This window comes from Temnothorax americanus, unplaced genomic scaffold (assembly GCF_048541705.1).
Source record: "Temnothorax americanus isolate GAGA-0224 unplaced genomic scaffold, ASM4854170v1 Scaffold6, whole genome shotgun sequence".
Classification (NCBI taxonomy): domain Eukaryota; kingdom Metazoa; phylum Arthropoda; class Insecta; order Hymenoptera; family Formicidae; genus Temnothorax; species Temnothorax americanus.
In genome coordinates, this window is record NW_027509751.1 from 4449077 (window position 1) to 4465877 (window position 16801).

The 16801-nt window shown below is 40.9% G+C and overlaps 1 protein-coding gene across 4 annotated transcripts in view; it reads right to left on the minus strand.

Annotated features, from left to right (window-relative positions):
- Gaba-b-r3 (gamma-aminobutyric acid type B receptor subunit 3) overlaps positions 1–15377 on the minus strand; it is a 71915-nt gene extending 56538 nt beyond the window's left edge. For 3 of the 4 annotated variants that reach the window (XM_077420129.1, XM_077420131.1, XM_077420130.1), the window contains exons 1-2: positions 13967–15377; positions 5570–7863 (exon numbers count right to left, since the gene is read on the minus strand). In XM_077420129.1, the coding sequence (XP_077276255.1) occupies positions 5570–7810 (2241 nt within the window). In that variant the 5' untranslated portion in view covers positions 7811–7863; positions 13967–15377. The remainder of the gene's footprint in view (positions 1–5569; positions 7864–13966) is intronic. The other variant, XM_077420128.1, reaches the window with a different exon arrangement.
- Positions 15378–16801: the final 1424 nt, after the last annotated feature.

Here is a 16801-nt window from a genome sequence, read left to right on the forward strand (position 1 = left end):
TAACAGTTCCTTTAATTCCCTTTTAACTACTAGCTCCATTAAGATTACGCACGTCATTCGGTTTTGTACAGGGGATATACAACGATGATATGTTATGAAATTTTAAAAGGATAATTTGCTCTTTCGCGCGTGATTATAAATGTCGAGGAGGATTTCGAGAGAAAAGTGAACAACCTCTCTCGTCGATCTAATCTTTTACGTACTACGTCAGCTTTTTTTACGAGTTACGAACTTTCCTGCTCAAAAATGTCCGTTAATCGCAAAATGCATGACGACGACGATGTAAAATACATATAAATTTATAATATATAAATATACATTGTAAAATTTTGACTCGCATCATTGTAGATCCTGTCGTAGCTCGACAGGTGTTGTAACTACTGGCGACTGTCGCGTCGCTCCATTAAATAAACGCCACGTATGCGCAAAACTATTTGGGATGTTTGTAAGTTTTTACGTTCAGAAATATATTTCAGGCAATTTTTGCTAAGAGAAAAATAATTTTATAACGTATGGTGTAAAATTTCATACGTGACAAAGTATGTTACTTTTTCCAAATTATGTGATTTTTCTCATTTGACTCCGTTTTGATCGGCTGATCATGCGAGTCGTCGAGAAAGGTTACAAGTGAGAAAAATACTTTTCGATTGAATTTTGACAATTACTGAGAAAGGGTTTCAAAACGCATGACAGGGGTGTCAATCACTATCCAATTTAGCGTGATTAGCCAGCGGCGTTGCCAAGTCTTCCCAACCTCACCTCGACCAAAAAATGTCTGCTCGATTACCGCATTTTCACTAAAATAAATTAAAAAATTAGCAGCGAAATCTCCGGTAAACTATATATTTTATGGTTGCATCGGATTCTTCGAAATCTAATGTACAAAAAACAATGTTTTTTTCTCACTTCATCTAATCGAAAAATGCGAAAATATGTGATTGAAACCGTGATAGAGCCTTCTTTTTCTGGCCGTCTGTATATGAAGTGATGCAAACGTTGTGATTTTCGAGATCGATTTTCTAGAGTAAATAGTCGGTAAAGAGCCACAGAAAAAATCGACTGCAAAGCTGATCATATAATTTGATATAAAATCCGAAATCGAAAACTTTATCTAATACATGCCCTGACGAGACGACTACCTTAATGATGCGGAGGCATACCATAGTGTGAACTTTCAAACGCGTGATAATTCTCGACTTTCATCCAAATGTGTGCGTCTGAAACAAAACGTGGATTTAATCGCGCCGCATTCGCGTGACCAAACCGCAATTCGTTACCGTCGCCGCTTGCTCTCCCCTCTTTTACCCTTATAGAAATTTAATACTGTAAGTGATTATTTGGTTAGTAATTAATTACTTATTTTGAGTATTAAAATTATTAAAAATAGTACTTTTGATACTCAAAATAAGTAATTAATCACTAGCCAAATAATCATACAGTATTAAATTTCTGTAAGGGTAGGGTAAACACGAGGTCCAGTTCGTTTCGTAAGCTGCATTCGGTATGCGTTCGCTAGTGCATTCGCCAATTTGCTTGAAATCTGCCTGAATTTCAGGTGACCGTCGGAATCGTACCGGAACGATTAACGGAAATTTCGATTCCGCTTCCTTTTTCCATCAAGATCCAAAGACAATAAATCGCGGCACAAGATCATTTCGACAGGCGGCAGGTTTATTTTTAAGTCTAATCCCCAAAGCGCCGTGCATTAGAATAATCCTGAAATATTTTAGCGAAGAAATATGGAGTTGACAGAATTATAAGAATTCTGCCGCTGGCGAAACGTGAAAAATGCATTCACATATGTGCATGGCATTACTTCCTACCCGATAAGAGACATCATGTATGTCAGAGCGGTATCGAGGAAGCCAGAAATTTCACTTGATATGTGCTGATTTCGCCATTTTCTAGCGACGGACGTAGCGCGAAGCGCGTGCGCGGAAATGTAAATTATAACAGAAACGAGATGAGAGAACAACGAAATTGGAAAAAAAATCTGTTTGCTTAACGATCTCACTCTATTACTAGCGCAAATAGGGTCGTTACAACATATTACAATGCAAAAGAGAATCTTAATTATTAGACATATTACATTTTCGTTTAGTATATCCAGCACATGTTAGTTTCCTAAACAAAATCTAATGTTTTATAACCGTCAAGTATCAATAAGAAACGTTTTAATACAAAATCATACAGAATGTTTTAGAAACCATAGTTTTAAACGTTTAAGAAACGTATTTTTTAAGTTTGTACATAAAGATAATCATAATTTTATATATAAACATGAAAAAGATTTATTTTTTAAGTTCAAATTCTTTTATATAAACAGAGTGCGCACACAACATACACCCTGTATGGGAAAAAGTTTCTAGATTTATGTTTCTTTGATTCCTAATCGTTTTTTAGCTTTAATTCAATTTATTAAATATTAAATAAATTCTTTTCACCTTGTATGTCCAGGCAGAGCCTTTAGGCGTTCTCATTATTAACATTATATTATATTGTTTTAAATATACAAATCTTATATTAATATTAATATTATTATATTAATTAATAATAATTAGCGTCAGTTTATATTAATTAATATTATTAATATTTATTGTATATCAAAATTTTTTGTTGCATTGTTTTTAATATTTAGCAGTTAATACATCATTACAAGATGTTTTAACATTTTAAAGATGTGTTCTAGACAAGTACAGGTAAGAAGGAAGCGTCAGAGTCATCACTCGTCCATTCGATCATCAAAGTCAAGCAACGTGAGCGCAGTACGACACTCGGATGGAAGTGACCACTGACTTGAGAGAGCGATTATTTTCGGGCAGACGCGCGGTTGTAAAAAGAACCAGTTGAAAAAGCGTTTTTTTTAGCTGTTTCTTTGTTTGTTTAAACGTTTCTTTGTCGAAAAAGAAACGTTTTTTTGAACGTTTATCGAGTGGACATTTTAACTCATAAAAAACATTTCTAGAAACTGGTTATGAAACGTTTCAAACAAACATTTTTGAAAAGTTTCTGAAACGAATATGTGCTACCAGTGGGCCTAATTCTGTAACTCTAAACGACAGTTTCGTTATCGTTATATTGTCGTTGCACAGCTTTTTTACCATACATAATATCTGCGCAATATAACGATAACGAAACTGTCGTTAAGAGTTACAGAATCGGCCCACTGGGATATTTACACGAATAATTAATGTGAGAGGTCTCTCTAGAAAAAGATCTGAATTACTCGTATTGAAATTATTCTACCTCTGAAATGCGCGAAATATGCATTTCGCTAGTTTATATTGTTTATTTTTTTCTTTTAAGCAGCTTTTATCGGGCGCGAGCCTGTGTAACCGAATAACGAGACAAGAACCGATCACCGTCATTAAATTTCAAAGCGCAACGTGAGCGAGCAATACGAAGAGTATTTCGTATGCGCTATAAGCACCGCAAACTGTTGGAACGCGTATGGTAGTTAGGTTGCGCTGCCAGAAGATATTCAAAGCTGTTTCGAGGCGAGGCATCTGACAGCGGTTTCGGCTTGTCGCCAGAAGACCGTGCGACATTGTCGCGCAAACGGAGAATTTGCGAGCTGTACAGAGATTAGGAGCAGTTTGAAAGGCTTATGCCAGGACGCTGGATTCTTAAAGGCTTAAAAATCATAAATCCAAGATTTATCGAGCGTTTTCTATCCTCAAGTGCGAGATAAATTATTCATCTCACGCCTCATCGGGGTATGTTGATGCCGTCCTCGCGGTATTTCTCCCTATCCGTCCCTCCTATATGCAAATCCTTACAGTGTTTCCTATATCGTGTTTCTTATATCGCGCATTATATACGGCATTCTCGCGATAACGTCAAAGTATCTTATCATATGCCTCGCATAAACGCGTTATAATATATAATGCCCCGCACAAACGTGGAGCTATTTTTTCATAGATTACAATAGTAAACTCATGAGAAACGAGTTTCAAACGATATTTTCGCGTGGTCAATTACCTAATGAGATTTCATCTCAATGGCCGAGAAGCCTGATTACCGATAGGAACAATGTGATTTAATCACCGGCGTAGAAAAATTGATAAAAGTTTGCTGATACAGGTACATATAATCGATGATCAAACTTCTATAATATGTCTATGCAGATTTGACCAGCAAAAGAGGAAGTAATACCTTTGAAATTATCATTGCCTCTGTGAGCTTAACGTCGCTCATGTAACGAGGTACCCAGTGACGTCAATCGCCATCATCTAGCATCTCTCAATTTTTCGGCGGACGGTACGCGCGTACCAATTGTAAAGCGCTTAAGCGATAGCGGGAAGACGACGGGTGCGGGCGGCAGACAAGAGGTCTCTGTGCTGCCAATAAACTATAAATTTCAGCTGAAAGCCCCGAGAATCCCGGCGCAATGTGTTAGTGACAACTGAGAGGGTCTGAGAAATTTGCGCGGACTTTAATTCTCGCTTTTGTCTCCGCTTCTTCTAATTTAATGTGTATTCGACGGAATCCTCTTAACGTCTCGTCTATCTTGCCAGTAAGTAAAACAAACAAAATAAAGTACCGTATACGTAAATTTTAAAAGGGACTTTACGTATATAGCTAGCCGGCCTATCGCTGTGTGATGACTTTGTAGTCTGTGTCCGTGTCGCGATGCTGCTTCAATCGGCTTTATTGTTAGTTGACGAAATATAGAATGCTAGCTTGATACACCCGTGCTTCGCTACGGTATACGAAGGATTCTATAATTCACCTCCGAATTTAGATTTGCCCCTTTAGAAGTTGATTCGGACAAAATTTTAAATTATGTTCTTAAGCACTTGTATGGGTAACCTTTGAAAGCAAAAACCAAGTCGATGTCTCAACGGGCCCAAGAAATATTGAGGAATCCGCGAAAACACGTTTTACCTCTTTTCACCCCGTTAGGAGTCGAATTTCTAAAAATCCCTTCTTAGTGGGTGCTTACGTCATGAAAGGAATATACTCCTCAAATTTCATGGGTTTGGGCTGGGCGTTGATGAGTCAGTCGGAACATTTAATTATATATATATATATAGATAGAATAAATGCGAGTAACCGATATTTTTCAATATTTGCCAGAAAAAATATTTATGCGGAATAACGATAAGCTGCTGATTCATTGATTTGTATATAGTCAAATTGCGTTGTTTTAATAATTTCTTGCTACTGGGATTTAAAACAGAATTGAATGAATAAAATTTCAGGAACCGCACAGTCCTGTATCGGTAATCGGACACGGAAATCAATTCTATGAACAAAAACGGTAATGATGCGGAAGTGCGGAATTGTTTCGAACAGAATCAGCGTTCATTTGTCTTGCATTAATTTGCCTTTCCGTTGTATAATTTTTATCTCGGACTTGTACACCGTTAGCATTCAACTTATTAAAACCTAACGTTTTGTGCAAGGAGAGCTTCTAAGTGTATATTATTTAATTGTATTACTTAATAAATTGTGTTGTTTAATTAACGTTAAAATACGTTTAAAAGTAAAACGTACTTCCTCTTACGTGCTAAATACTAAATTGCTGTAACAACATTTTATTAGCTAGCTTTGTTAGTTAACTCACCCTGGTATCATTGTAAATAAGCCGCAGGCGAAAGCGCTTTAAGATATTCAATTCGTTGACACGCTGAACCGCCAATTTGGCCGCTTGAAGCTCGCTGGCTCCTTCCGGTCTCGGCATTGCCCCATGCGTCATCTCAAAAAGACCGAGGATAGTTATATTTATCTTCTCTATCGGTCTCGCACTCGATATCGCTACGTCGAACTCCGTCCTGCTGTCGGAATCGTTCTTCTCGTGTGTCACGTTCTCGAACTCACTGTCCGCGATGTTCGAAGTCACCGCAAGTTTTTCGTCGGAGCCGGACTGGACCTCCGACAAATGTCCATCCGGTACGTCGGTACTGGGTGACCACGATTCGTCATAAGGATCATTCCGCTTCGCGTCCATCTCCGTCGTCTCCTCGCTTCTATTGTCCGCCTCGTCCGCCTCGTCGTCTGAATCGTCGTTCGTCTTGCGACGAAGCACGTCTCGGCTGGGACTCTTCGGTAGGTCAGGTAGCACGGTACTCGAGTACCATGTAGATGTTTCCTCGAGTACGTCCTCCTTTTGCGGGCCGAAGTGTCGCCTGTCAAATTTTTCGACCTGCGACGGCACCGACGGCGACTTGTGATTGATTTTTACGGGAAATTTCTGAGAACCCTCGAAACCGGTGAAAGGCGCCTCGCTATCGATGTCGATATCGGTATCGTTGCCAGGCGCCGTCGATATTTCGCCTACGCGCGTAAAACGATCCCCGTCCTCGTACTCTCGAGCCTCGTTGGATTTCTCCGCTTTGCCGAACTTCTTTATTCTAATTACCGACGGGTCGTCGTCGCCCGACTCGGAGCACGCGACGTTGCGACAGCTCGCAGGGCGGATTTCCGCTCCACCGAGATCCGAGGGGCGGTCGACCCCCGAGTCGATGACGACGGTCCGATTCTCGATTTCCGAAATTCCGTCGAGTTCGACCTGGTTCTCCATTGAGACGGTGCCGACGGTGTCGAAATCATCGACAACTGCATCAATCGCGATTGCATTGACGTCCGAGTCGTTCGCGTTTACGTTCGCGAACTCATTACGAACATCACTTATTACGATACCGTCGCTCTCGTGAAGCCGCTCGGCCGAGCGGCTCTCGGAGCCGCCGCGCGCACCGTCGCTTCGATCATCAAGCGCGCCGATATTGCGACGGCTCAAATGAGTTTGCCTCGCGACCCAGAAGCCGGCAATCCCGCTCCGTTCGCTCCGATCGTCCGCGAAATCGTCGCGATGTTCCGCCGCAACGTCGATATCGCGCTCGCTCCGCTTCGGTCGGCTTAAGGCCCTGCGACTCCCGTGCGAACTTCGATGGGCCGGATAACCGTTCGTGCGTTCATTCGTACGAGCAGTTTCGGCGAATAAATTATCGGCGTTTAGACCCGCTCGCACCGCTTCGAAACTGACTCCATTACGATCTTGTCGGTGCCCCGTCGTCGGTCGCATCGGATGACTAACACTCGAAGCCGCGCGTGAACGCCACTGATCGATCGGGACCTCTATTAATGCGTCCTCGGCATCGCGATCGTGAACGGAGATCCCGGGTAGATTGCCGGCACTTTGGCGTGGTCCGTCTAAAATTGTCGGGCTCGCTTCATTATCACTGTCGCGAAACTGGACTTCATTCACAGCCTGATTCACCGTGTAACGAGAAGTAACTTGAAGATTTTTTGGCACACCACGTTGCTTCATGACCAGACTGCGCAACCAATTGTTCCCAATTTCTTCACGCTGCTTTATACTTGGAAAGAGGATTGCTTTGCGAACTTGTTGAGTCTTCGCGGGATCACTTAATCGACCGCCAGATTTCCGTCGCGGATAATTGCTCGCGGTTTCAGAATGCACTTGAACGCCGCGTTGACCGTCAACACATCCATCGCGGTCACTCCGAGTTTTCAGCGAATCACTGAAATGATCGTCACTGGCCACATCGCTAGCACTTTGACCAGCCATGCTTGAAGCTTCGTTTTCGCGTTGCATCCATTCCGGGATCGCTTTGGGAGCGTCGAGGTCTCTCCGCTCCGTGTATCTCCGTGCTTCAAGGTAACGGGGAAGCGCGCTCAGGTCACGGCTCTGGAGCCTCGTCTTCTCGTCGCACGATAAGGCTGTGCGGAGAGAGGTAAGGCCGAGAAGGAGGAGGGTCAGGCAGTGACGTGCCTGGAGGGCTTCGGAGGAAGAGAACAACAGGAGGAGACGAGAGAAATGCCACCGCGTGCGGACGCGCGTCATAATCAGTCGTCGATTCTGTGACGACTCGAGGCGCTCTTCCGGTTCCTCCTCATCTGCAAAGAAAAAAGGAGATCGTGCCGTGAGACTGAGTCCGCGTCGCAAGATATGTGTCAAATCGATAACGCGCGTTATTGCGTATCACATATATTACACAGTAAGTTGTAAGCGCAATTGAAAATAAAAGTTTTTTCGCGGACAATCGATGTTTATCAAGCTTGATTTTCACGCAATCTTAATTGTTCTTGAAGTTTATTTAACGTAAATTTATTTAACGTAATATTTAATAATACACTGTTAAATGTTAAAGGATGAAATTTAAACCAATAAATTGAGTTAAATAACATTTTGATTTTTAACTATTATGTGTTTCAAAACTCATTATTTTAACTTCATTGATTTAGTTAAATCAACATTGTTTTAGTTAAATTAACGACGTATTGAATAGGAGCAATGACGATTTATAGGAATGGCTAGATTCAAATTGAGTATAATTCGGCACTACAAATTTAACAGTGTATAAATAAATCACTTTTTTTGCAAGTATTTCTTTTTCATGTCATCGAACGCAATAGGCTTATTGTTAGATGGCAGACGTTTTTTCGTATATGTACACGGAATCGATATCGAACTCGATAGTTTTTATTACGTTCTTCTTCCCCATCTCCGAGATCGAAAAAGTACTCGCGGATAAATCAGATAACTCGCCGTGCAGCGGTACAGTAACTCGCAAGTAACTCGCAAAACTATTTGAGCCTTTCGTTATTTATAGGCGAAAAGTTTATTCACTTGTGTTACAGATACCGCTCTCCGCACTCAGCAGCAAAAGCTTTCGTACATTTTGCGTAAGGAAGAGTTTCGTTGTTTTTTCGCAACAAAAATACATTCGCATTCGCAAATGTACGCATTTAAATGTAAAATACTTCTAAGACCCGTTTTTGCGATAGGGAGAGTGTACAATACGCTCTAATTATAAAATTACGACAATTATCAAGATACAGCGATCGTAACAAAGCTCGCCCGTGTAATTGGAAAATAAAGTAATCTGCTCTAATGGAAATATTCATACGTAAATTCCCGACCGGCTAACCCGATATCAACGGCCGCCCGCACCGGGCCGATTTTACACTTGGAAGATTCGACGTTCTCAATTCCAAATATAATAGGCTTACGGGAATGAAATAATTTCATTAAATTGGCAAGCAAGCACAAATGAAATTCAGATGGAGGTATATTACGTCGTAGGATATACATAACTGCGACACTGTATTACATTTACGAGCCACTTTGGAGCTTCTCTTTAATTACGCTAAGAATTTAAAGCTCACCCCCCTCGTATCAGAGCTCGTTAATCTCATTTTCTTTTTTGCATGGATCTTACTTGCGTACGAAACGAGCGGCAATATGTGGACTTAATAGTTACCATATATATACATTTTATTTCTCGGAATTGCACGAATGAAACTTGTTTGCATTAAGCATTAAAACCAATGAAAATGTCAGTTATTATTGTTAACGTATAATATCGTTTGTAACAATATTTATAACATCTGACTTGTTATTAAATAAGAAGTAGAAACGGCGAACACACAATAGAACCTGCGCAATATCTAACAATATCGAAGGGTATTTGAAAATATACCGCGAGATCTATATAAGATTGCGAAAGAAAAGCGGTCAGACTAAGCTGGCAGTAATTTGATTTCCATCGACAGGTAACGGGGTCTCAAACGACATTAGAGAATTAAAGTCTTCGATCCGAACACGTTTTATCCAAGTTATTATTGCGCGGTCAAGAAATTTATAAAGTTCGCAGTGACAATCTGGAGAGATACCTGTGCTCATTGCACGAATACAAATCGCAAGAAGACCAACATCTTTCACAATTACGGCAAGCCGATGCTCGCGCAGGTAAATGTCCAGCGGCATTTACCGCTCCTTTGTCGCAGTCGAAAGATCCATTAAGATATAATATAGTTATACGGTAGTATCGTGCGCCAGTAACGCTGTTAGCTTCAAACTTTGTTATGAAGGCGAACAAAATGTTTCAAAGCGCGGCTGCCGATCCCGTCCTTTTCTTCTTCTTACATCGGGAGGAACGGAAAAGGAGTTTCGGCGGAGTTACAGCGTGTTAGCACGAATCCTATATTACGTCTTGTAATTGTGTTGCGCTATACTTTTCTCATTTCGATTCGGAATTACGAGATTTTGAGAATAACGGCGTTTGACTCCCGTCGAAAAAGTGAACCGCTCGTTTGGCGAAACATGCGTTTCTCTGAAACTGAAAAACTTGGTAGCGTAATCTGCTTAATGCCGGCGCAATGTGGGAAGTGGGAACAAGCCACGGTACGCGCAAAACGTAGCTCAACGGGCTCGCTAACTTTTCACTCGGGGCAATGAAATTGTTGACCTCGCTTAAATGTTTTAAATACACATTATACAACTGGACAATGGTGGATACAACAATAAGCTAACAGGGCAAATACAATTAATTTTACGCATATGTTATTATTGCCACTGCCAATCTGTTGCTCTTGCAATTTTTGCTATAAAATAATTTTTTAAGATGATTTTCAAAAAAAAAACAAATAAAAATTAAATAATTAAATTATACTCAAATAAACTGATCTCTCTCTCTCTCTCTCTCTCTCTCTCTTTCTCTTCAACAATGCAATCTATCACACCGTTTTTATTAGATTTCCATTACGATTAGCTAACATTGTACATATATAAAATATCTATAATAAAAGCTCAACACATATACTGCACGTCAGATTTCAAATGAAGTTAATGTGAGCCAGTGACAGCTAACAAAAAGAATGATAAATGGTTGAAAAACATTAACGTCGGAAATTCCGGAAGGAAAAGAAAAGAATATATTTCTCCTATATAAATATACATTTTTCTATTTGCAATCGGTTATTAACTCGTATATTGTACGAGCCTTTTCTATTCTTCTCTCTAATTCAAAATACAAAGTTTTTCAATAGAAAATTAAACACTCAATTCTAAAAAGAAATTTAAACTTATACCGAGTCTTAGAACAATAATTAATCTAAGATAACGTATGCGGAGGTCTACCGTGACAGTAAGTGTCTCAATCGTGCGTACTCACTTTTTAAATTTGTACACGTAAATCCGTTTTAACACCCTCCACTGTAACAAATGCAACTTTATTTAGTTGTTATTAATCAGGCGCTATTAATCATAATCTATACCCTCTTCCGGTCTTTCTTCTCGATCTTATAAATCATTTTATATTTATGAGGCACAATTCTATGTCATTATTTCCTCCCCGTCTCGGCCAGGAATACTATTTTACTCGCTGCAATGAAAATTGATTTTATTTCGACGTTCTCCCGCGACGAGCGATGGGGGTGGCACCGATACCCCTCTACGGATTTGACAGAAGAACGGAAGAGAGGCGAAAGTCTCGCGAAGGGGTAGATATCCGTCGAACCTGACCTACCGTAAATTGCGGTCGTTCCACGTATGTCTCGGTAAAGGGTGGGCGGGTGATTCCATTCGAATGGAGAGACGGTGAGTGATGTGTTATATGTAGAACGGATAGTTCCGGTATTTCCTATACCGGAACTGTCGTCCCATACCCGGAAGTCGGGGATACGTGAGGTCTGTCTGATCAAGAAATGTCTCGGATGCCTCGTGGTGTCCGCGGCAACGATGTCACGAAGTCGAAAATATAGTTTCAGATACCATCGCGATATTTTGAAAAATTATTTGGCAAATTATTTTCAAGTCGTTAAACTTTGGAGAAGTTACCGTCGCATCGTCGTGAACTTGATTGCTATAAATCGTGATTATTCTTATGAGTCTGGGGGGGTTATCAAATCTGAAAGACCATTTCCGAAGAAATCTAAGTAGAAATTTAATAAATAAATTATTACGGAGAGTTTGCTATCTCTGGTATCCAGAGTCCCTAAAGGAATTTCTTCGAAATTATGTGTGGGACGTGAATATCGGCTTCTCGAACACCTACTCGCTTTGAAAACTTGTAATAAACTGTAATAAACTATAGATCGATCAAATAGCTATTAAATTAAATATTCATTACAGTATATGAATTATACATTTATAATTAGACAAAATTATATCTCAATGTACGATTATACCTCACGTTTTTAAATATTTTTTTGGAACGTTAGGAAGAAATTTCATCTAATTTGCCACTAACATTCGTCTTATTAAAATACTTATATTAGCTTCTATAATATTGTTTTCTACACATATTGTTTCTTTCACGACAAAATATTTCGAGAGCAATACAAAAGATAATGGAGGTAACCAAGCAACTAAAAGAAGGAGAAAATGCAAAGAAAAGCCGCATGAGAAAAGATTAGAAGGCTGAGGAGATCCAGATCTTTAAGAAACCTGCAGCGAACTCCGTTCTCCTTAACGGTAATAAAAAAAACATTTCAGAAAAAATTACTTTTTATTAAGCAGTTAACGGCGGATTGAGGTAAACGTAGAAAAGATTTTGTCCGTTTTATCTGTCAGTGTTAAAAGAGATGTGACTTTCGTAATGTATATCGATTACACTTTCAATTTATATTCTGACAAGTCAGTTTATTTTTAACTAATTGATTGATCAAATAAAAAATCTGATTTTACAATCAGATATAGTAAATTGTAACTTTTGATGCTGAAACTGTCAGTCAATTTTATTATTTAAATTGAAACCGCGACACGGACGTGACACGATATGTTTAATGCGGAACATTTGATAGATTGATGTGTTATCTCTAAACTTCTCGATAGACAAATGCGACGTGTCCCAACATCTCTATAGAAGCAGTAGGCAAATTCATCGACATGTGAGATTAAATTCGAGCTTACGGAAACGCTTCCATCAAAATTAGTTAGATAATTACTTAGATCGTGGATTACAAGTTAGAACAGTTCTCGATTTCTTCCGTTTAATGAGCGCTATTTTGCGAACTGATCGACATTTGTGTTTCGACGATACGCTTAAATAATTTAAGTTCGAATTAGTAGAATAATTTATTACTAATATATCAAAGATTGCCGAGATAAAAAGTTTACCGCGCCTCCGTCCGATTTGCAACTTTCAATATATTGGCATCTTAATGACATAACATAATTGAATCGTTATTTACGAAAAGCTAACTAATTAATTAATATATATTACATGCCAATAATACCAGCGACGCGCGATACCAGCCTTCGTTCGAGAAAATGGGAAGACACTGGCGCGGGCGGCAAACTGCTGCCGAGGAAATCCACGAAAACGTTACATTGAATTTCAACAGTTATCTCACACTGCTACGTGAGCGCCGAAGTTTTTAGCGTAGTTTGTTTCAAAATACTGGAAGATATTGAGTTTCTCGACGTCGACGCGGGATCATATCATGCCAGCCGAATGCCAACAGAAGTTTCCGGTGAAGCGCGCGCGTTTTCTCACGCACGGAAACACCGAAGCTGTAAGCGAAAATCTGAGAAACACGTATGGTCCTCAATGGTTCGTTGACGGTTTTAATTTTCCGCCGAAAGAAAATCGGCTGAGCTAAAGAGAAAATTATTTCAGGCGCGTAGGCAAGATTTGCAAGATGCATATTTTTTTACCAATGTGTCAAATGTCAATAATTCCGCGTTATTATAATAAATGAGCTGAGAAAGTTACGTAAATTCGTTTGGGAAGTTACGGTCATCAAGTTGACGTGTTTCTTTCGCCGACAAAATTTGCGCGATAACATTTTCAAATTAAATTATTTTTTGCGTAATTTCTCTACCTATAATTATAATTATCATTTTATACGCGTCGCATTGAAATACGTTTAAAATATTAATATAAATAATTTGCTAATTGCTGAAACTGCGATATAAAGTTGCAATTGCCATCGGGCTGCTCTTATGTATAAACTAGCGATGATCGTTTAGCATCGTTGATTGCACAAACGAAACGCAACGCGTTGTCGTCGGGAAATATCTGTCGATATCCATTGAAAAACGCCTTTCGACAAACGGATTTCAGAGACAGAAAGGCTCGCGTTAAATACCGAGTGTTTATCGCTCGCTCGCGGATAAAATCGTGATTCCTCAAAGTTGTTAACGTCGGCGTTTCGACCGCTTTAAGATGCGCGCCTGAAAGGGTGAAGCCAAGCGGATAAACACACGAATTACCGTAAAGTTGTGCGGCATTCCTCCTCTCCCGGCCACATTTCTCTCGCGCACGGTTTCACCAGAAATTGATTTCGGGGCGATCTGTTTGCTAACTTTCACAGGCGGGCTCCTTGCCGATTACTCCCGTTATCTCGTTCGAGCTCGGCCGAGGTTGTCGTTTTTAACGTGCAGCAGGGATTTGCATTAATCTCGACGGCCCTCTTCAGCCGTTACGGGAAAGTGTTTCGCTGAAACTCTTCATTATGGTCAGTCCAATTTGTGTATCGCACGACGCATCCAATTTACGCATTGGACGACGGGGACGTACGTCCAATCGAGGCTTCCGCCCTTTGATCCCACAGGATCGCTCTAACTGATTGTCCCCCCCCCCACGGTAGCGATTGTATTTCAGGATTATCTCGACACTCGCCGGCTAGGTATCGTAACTAAATATTTTCGGAGCACTCTCGTGTAGATCAAGATTGTTCCGAACGATTAAAACAACGCAATCAACAGCTGGACCCTCGTGCGGCCGGCGGTACGACGTCGTCGGATAAATGTTTGAAGATGGTATCGGTATTTCGAGTGTGACGAATCTTTCATGAGCCTTTAATTGCCTCGTGTCCGCGGGTCGCGTTACTCGCTCTCTTCGCAGCTGTCGAATTCTCAGTGGAATTAACAATCGTTTCAGTCCCGGCAAAGTGGCTCGTATTGCACTGGCGATACTGTTTTCGGAAAAGTTAACACGGAGCTGCAATTCCCCGCGCTCAATTTGGCGAGTAAATTAACGGAACGACGCATCGCGTCCCTAGAGCTTGTTTTAAACATGACGCATGTGGTTTTCGTCTATATATTACTAGCTATATTTATTGCTTTTTTTTTCTTTCTTTCCCTCTTTCTCTCTGTCTGTCGGCCGAGACGGCGAACGTGATGACGCGGTTGATACGGCGCTCGACTTTTTTTTTTTTTTTTTTTTTTTACAACGAACGTGCGTGATGCTTTCTCGGGGAGTGTTCGCGTATGCTGGCGGATGGTCTCTCGGTACCGCTCCTGCTTAGAGCGATGCACCGCGAAGGAGTAACCGCGTCGCGTGGTGGCGGTCCGCGCACTGTTGCCCCGTGCCGTAATATTCGCCAACCCTTGTCTGCCAGGAGGAGTTTTAGCGGCGGTATCGGCTAACGCGCAGCCGCCCGTGCTTCCTACGCTCTCGAGTACACAAGAGGAAGCCCGCTCCTCCCCTCCCGCCCCTTTCAGATCACGGCTTCCCGCAAGGGCGCGAGATTCTCACGTAGATCCTAGATCTCCTTTTCAATCTCCCTCGCGAAGCGCGTGGTCCCCGACGTCGGACATTATTATGACACTCGAACATTCGGTAACACATATGCGTCACTCGACGCTCTTCATGCGAGAAAGTTTCTTTCAATAGGACCGCGAATAAATTTTTTTTTCCCCACCGTCCTTCATATCTTCGGAGAGCCGGCAGCTGGACATCATATTCCGGAGCGAGTTTGTATATTCTGGGAAGAGAGGATGAATTATTAATTGACGTGATTAATTCTGTGCTATAGGATTTTGAACCGTAATATAGTGACGTTAATAATTCATAGAGTTACATATAACAATAATTACTCTCCATGTTTAGATATCACCGTTCAAAATTACAGGGCTGCATAAAATAATGATTATTACCTTCATTAGAAGAATTCCAATTTGTCACGCGTTTGTACGCTTTTATAATCATTAGAAACTATTAAAACTTGAACCCTCTTCACCATTTTCTCCTTAATTGATGAACCAATTTCTCAATCAATGTCCAGGAGCGAATAAAGTGAACAGAGCTGTATCAGGGATGTAAAGAACATCGTTTGCTATTCGGTGAACGCTTTCTCGATATTTTCGCGTTCAAAGGACGACTCCCTAAGCGTCCCGATGGAACTCCTCAATTACCACGGCCGCCTTGAAAGCTTCCCTTCTTAATCTCACGGCGATTAAGTTCTCGGCACAGTTATTCGCGTAATGAGAAGTGACCCATCCCCGCGAAAGTTCCGGATGGCAGGTCGGAACGGTTTAGATCTGTAGGTCGCGCCGTGGACGAAGATCCCATCGGGAAAGTAATAAACCTTATTACTCCTCGACTACCTTCAAATTGTTCGTGACAATAAAGTATGTTGATCGACGCTTTATGTACGCACACGACAGTTTTCACGACAGTTTATATACGCCGCATCCATATCGCTGTTTGAGTTCGCATGAACCGTTTGAAGGACGATAAGAGCGCGCCAGGGTCTCGTTGCAAGTTTCCCTGCAGGTTTCGCTCACTTTATTTTGCCAATAATTTACTCTCTCGCAGCGAGAATAAAGGAGTCGCGCCCCACCCCTTCTCTCCTTCCCTCGACGGAGATGCACACACACACACACACACACACACACATTCGTCTAATCTCTCAGAAATGAGCCGTGGGAGCTGGATTGTTCTCTTCCCACTTTATTCGCAGCCATACTTTCCGCTAAGTGAAGTTTTGAATTGACCCAGGACGACACAAACAACGGACTTCCCGTCGATTGTTCTTAAAGAGAGTTGTGCTGCAATCAGCGAGGATGCAGTTCCTCGTGTTTAATGAGTAAATGAAACCGACGTGCCGAAATGTTGTAAGGCGTTTTAACCTTTTGGATGACCTTTTGGATTCGGACGTGTTATACCTCTCTATGGCGACTCAATTAATGTCCTGAGAGAAATAATAAATTTTGTGTGCAAATCGTTATAGTTTTACATTTCGGAGGATTCTGAAGTAAGATAAAGACCGTGAGGTACAGAACAGAGGTGAGATTTATTTTTTTCAGAAAATAAAAACAAGC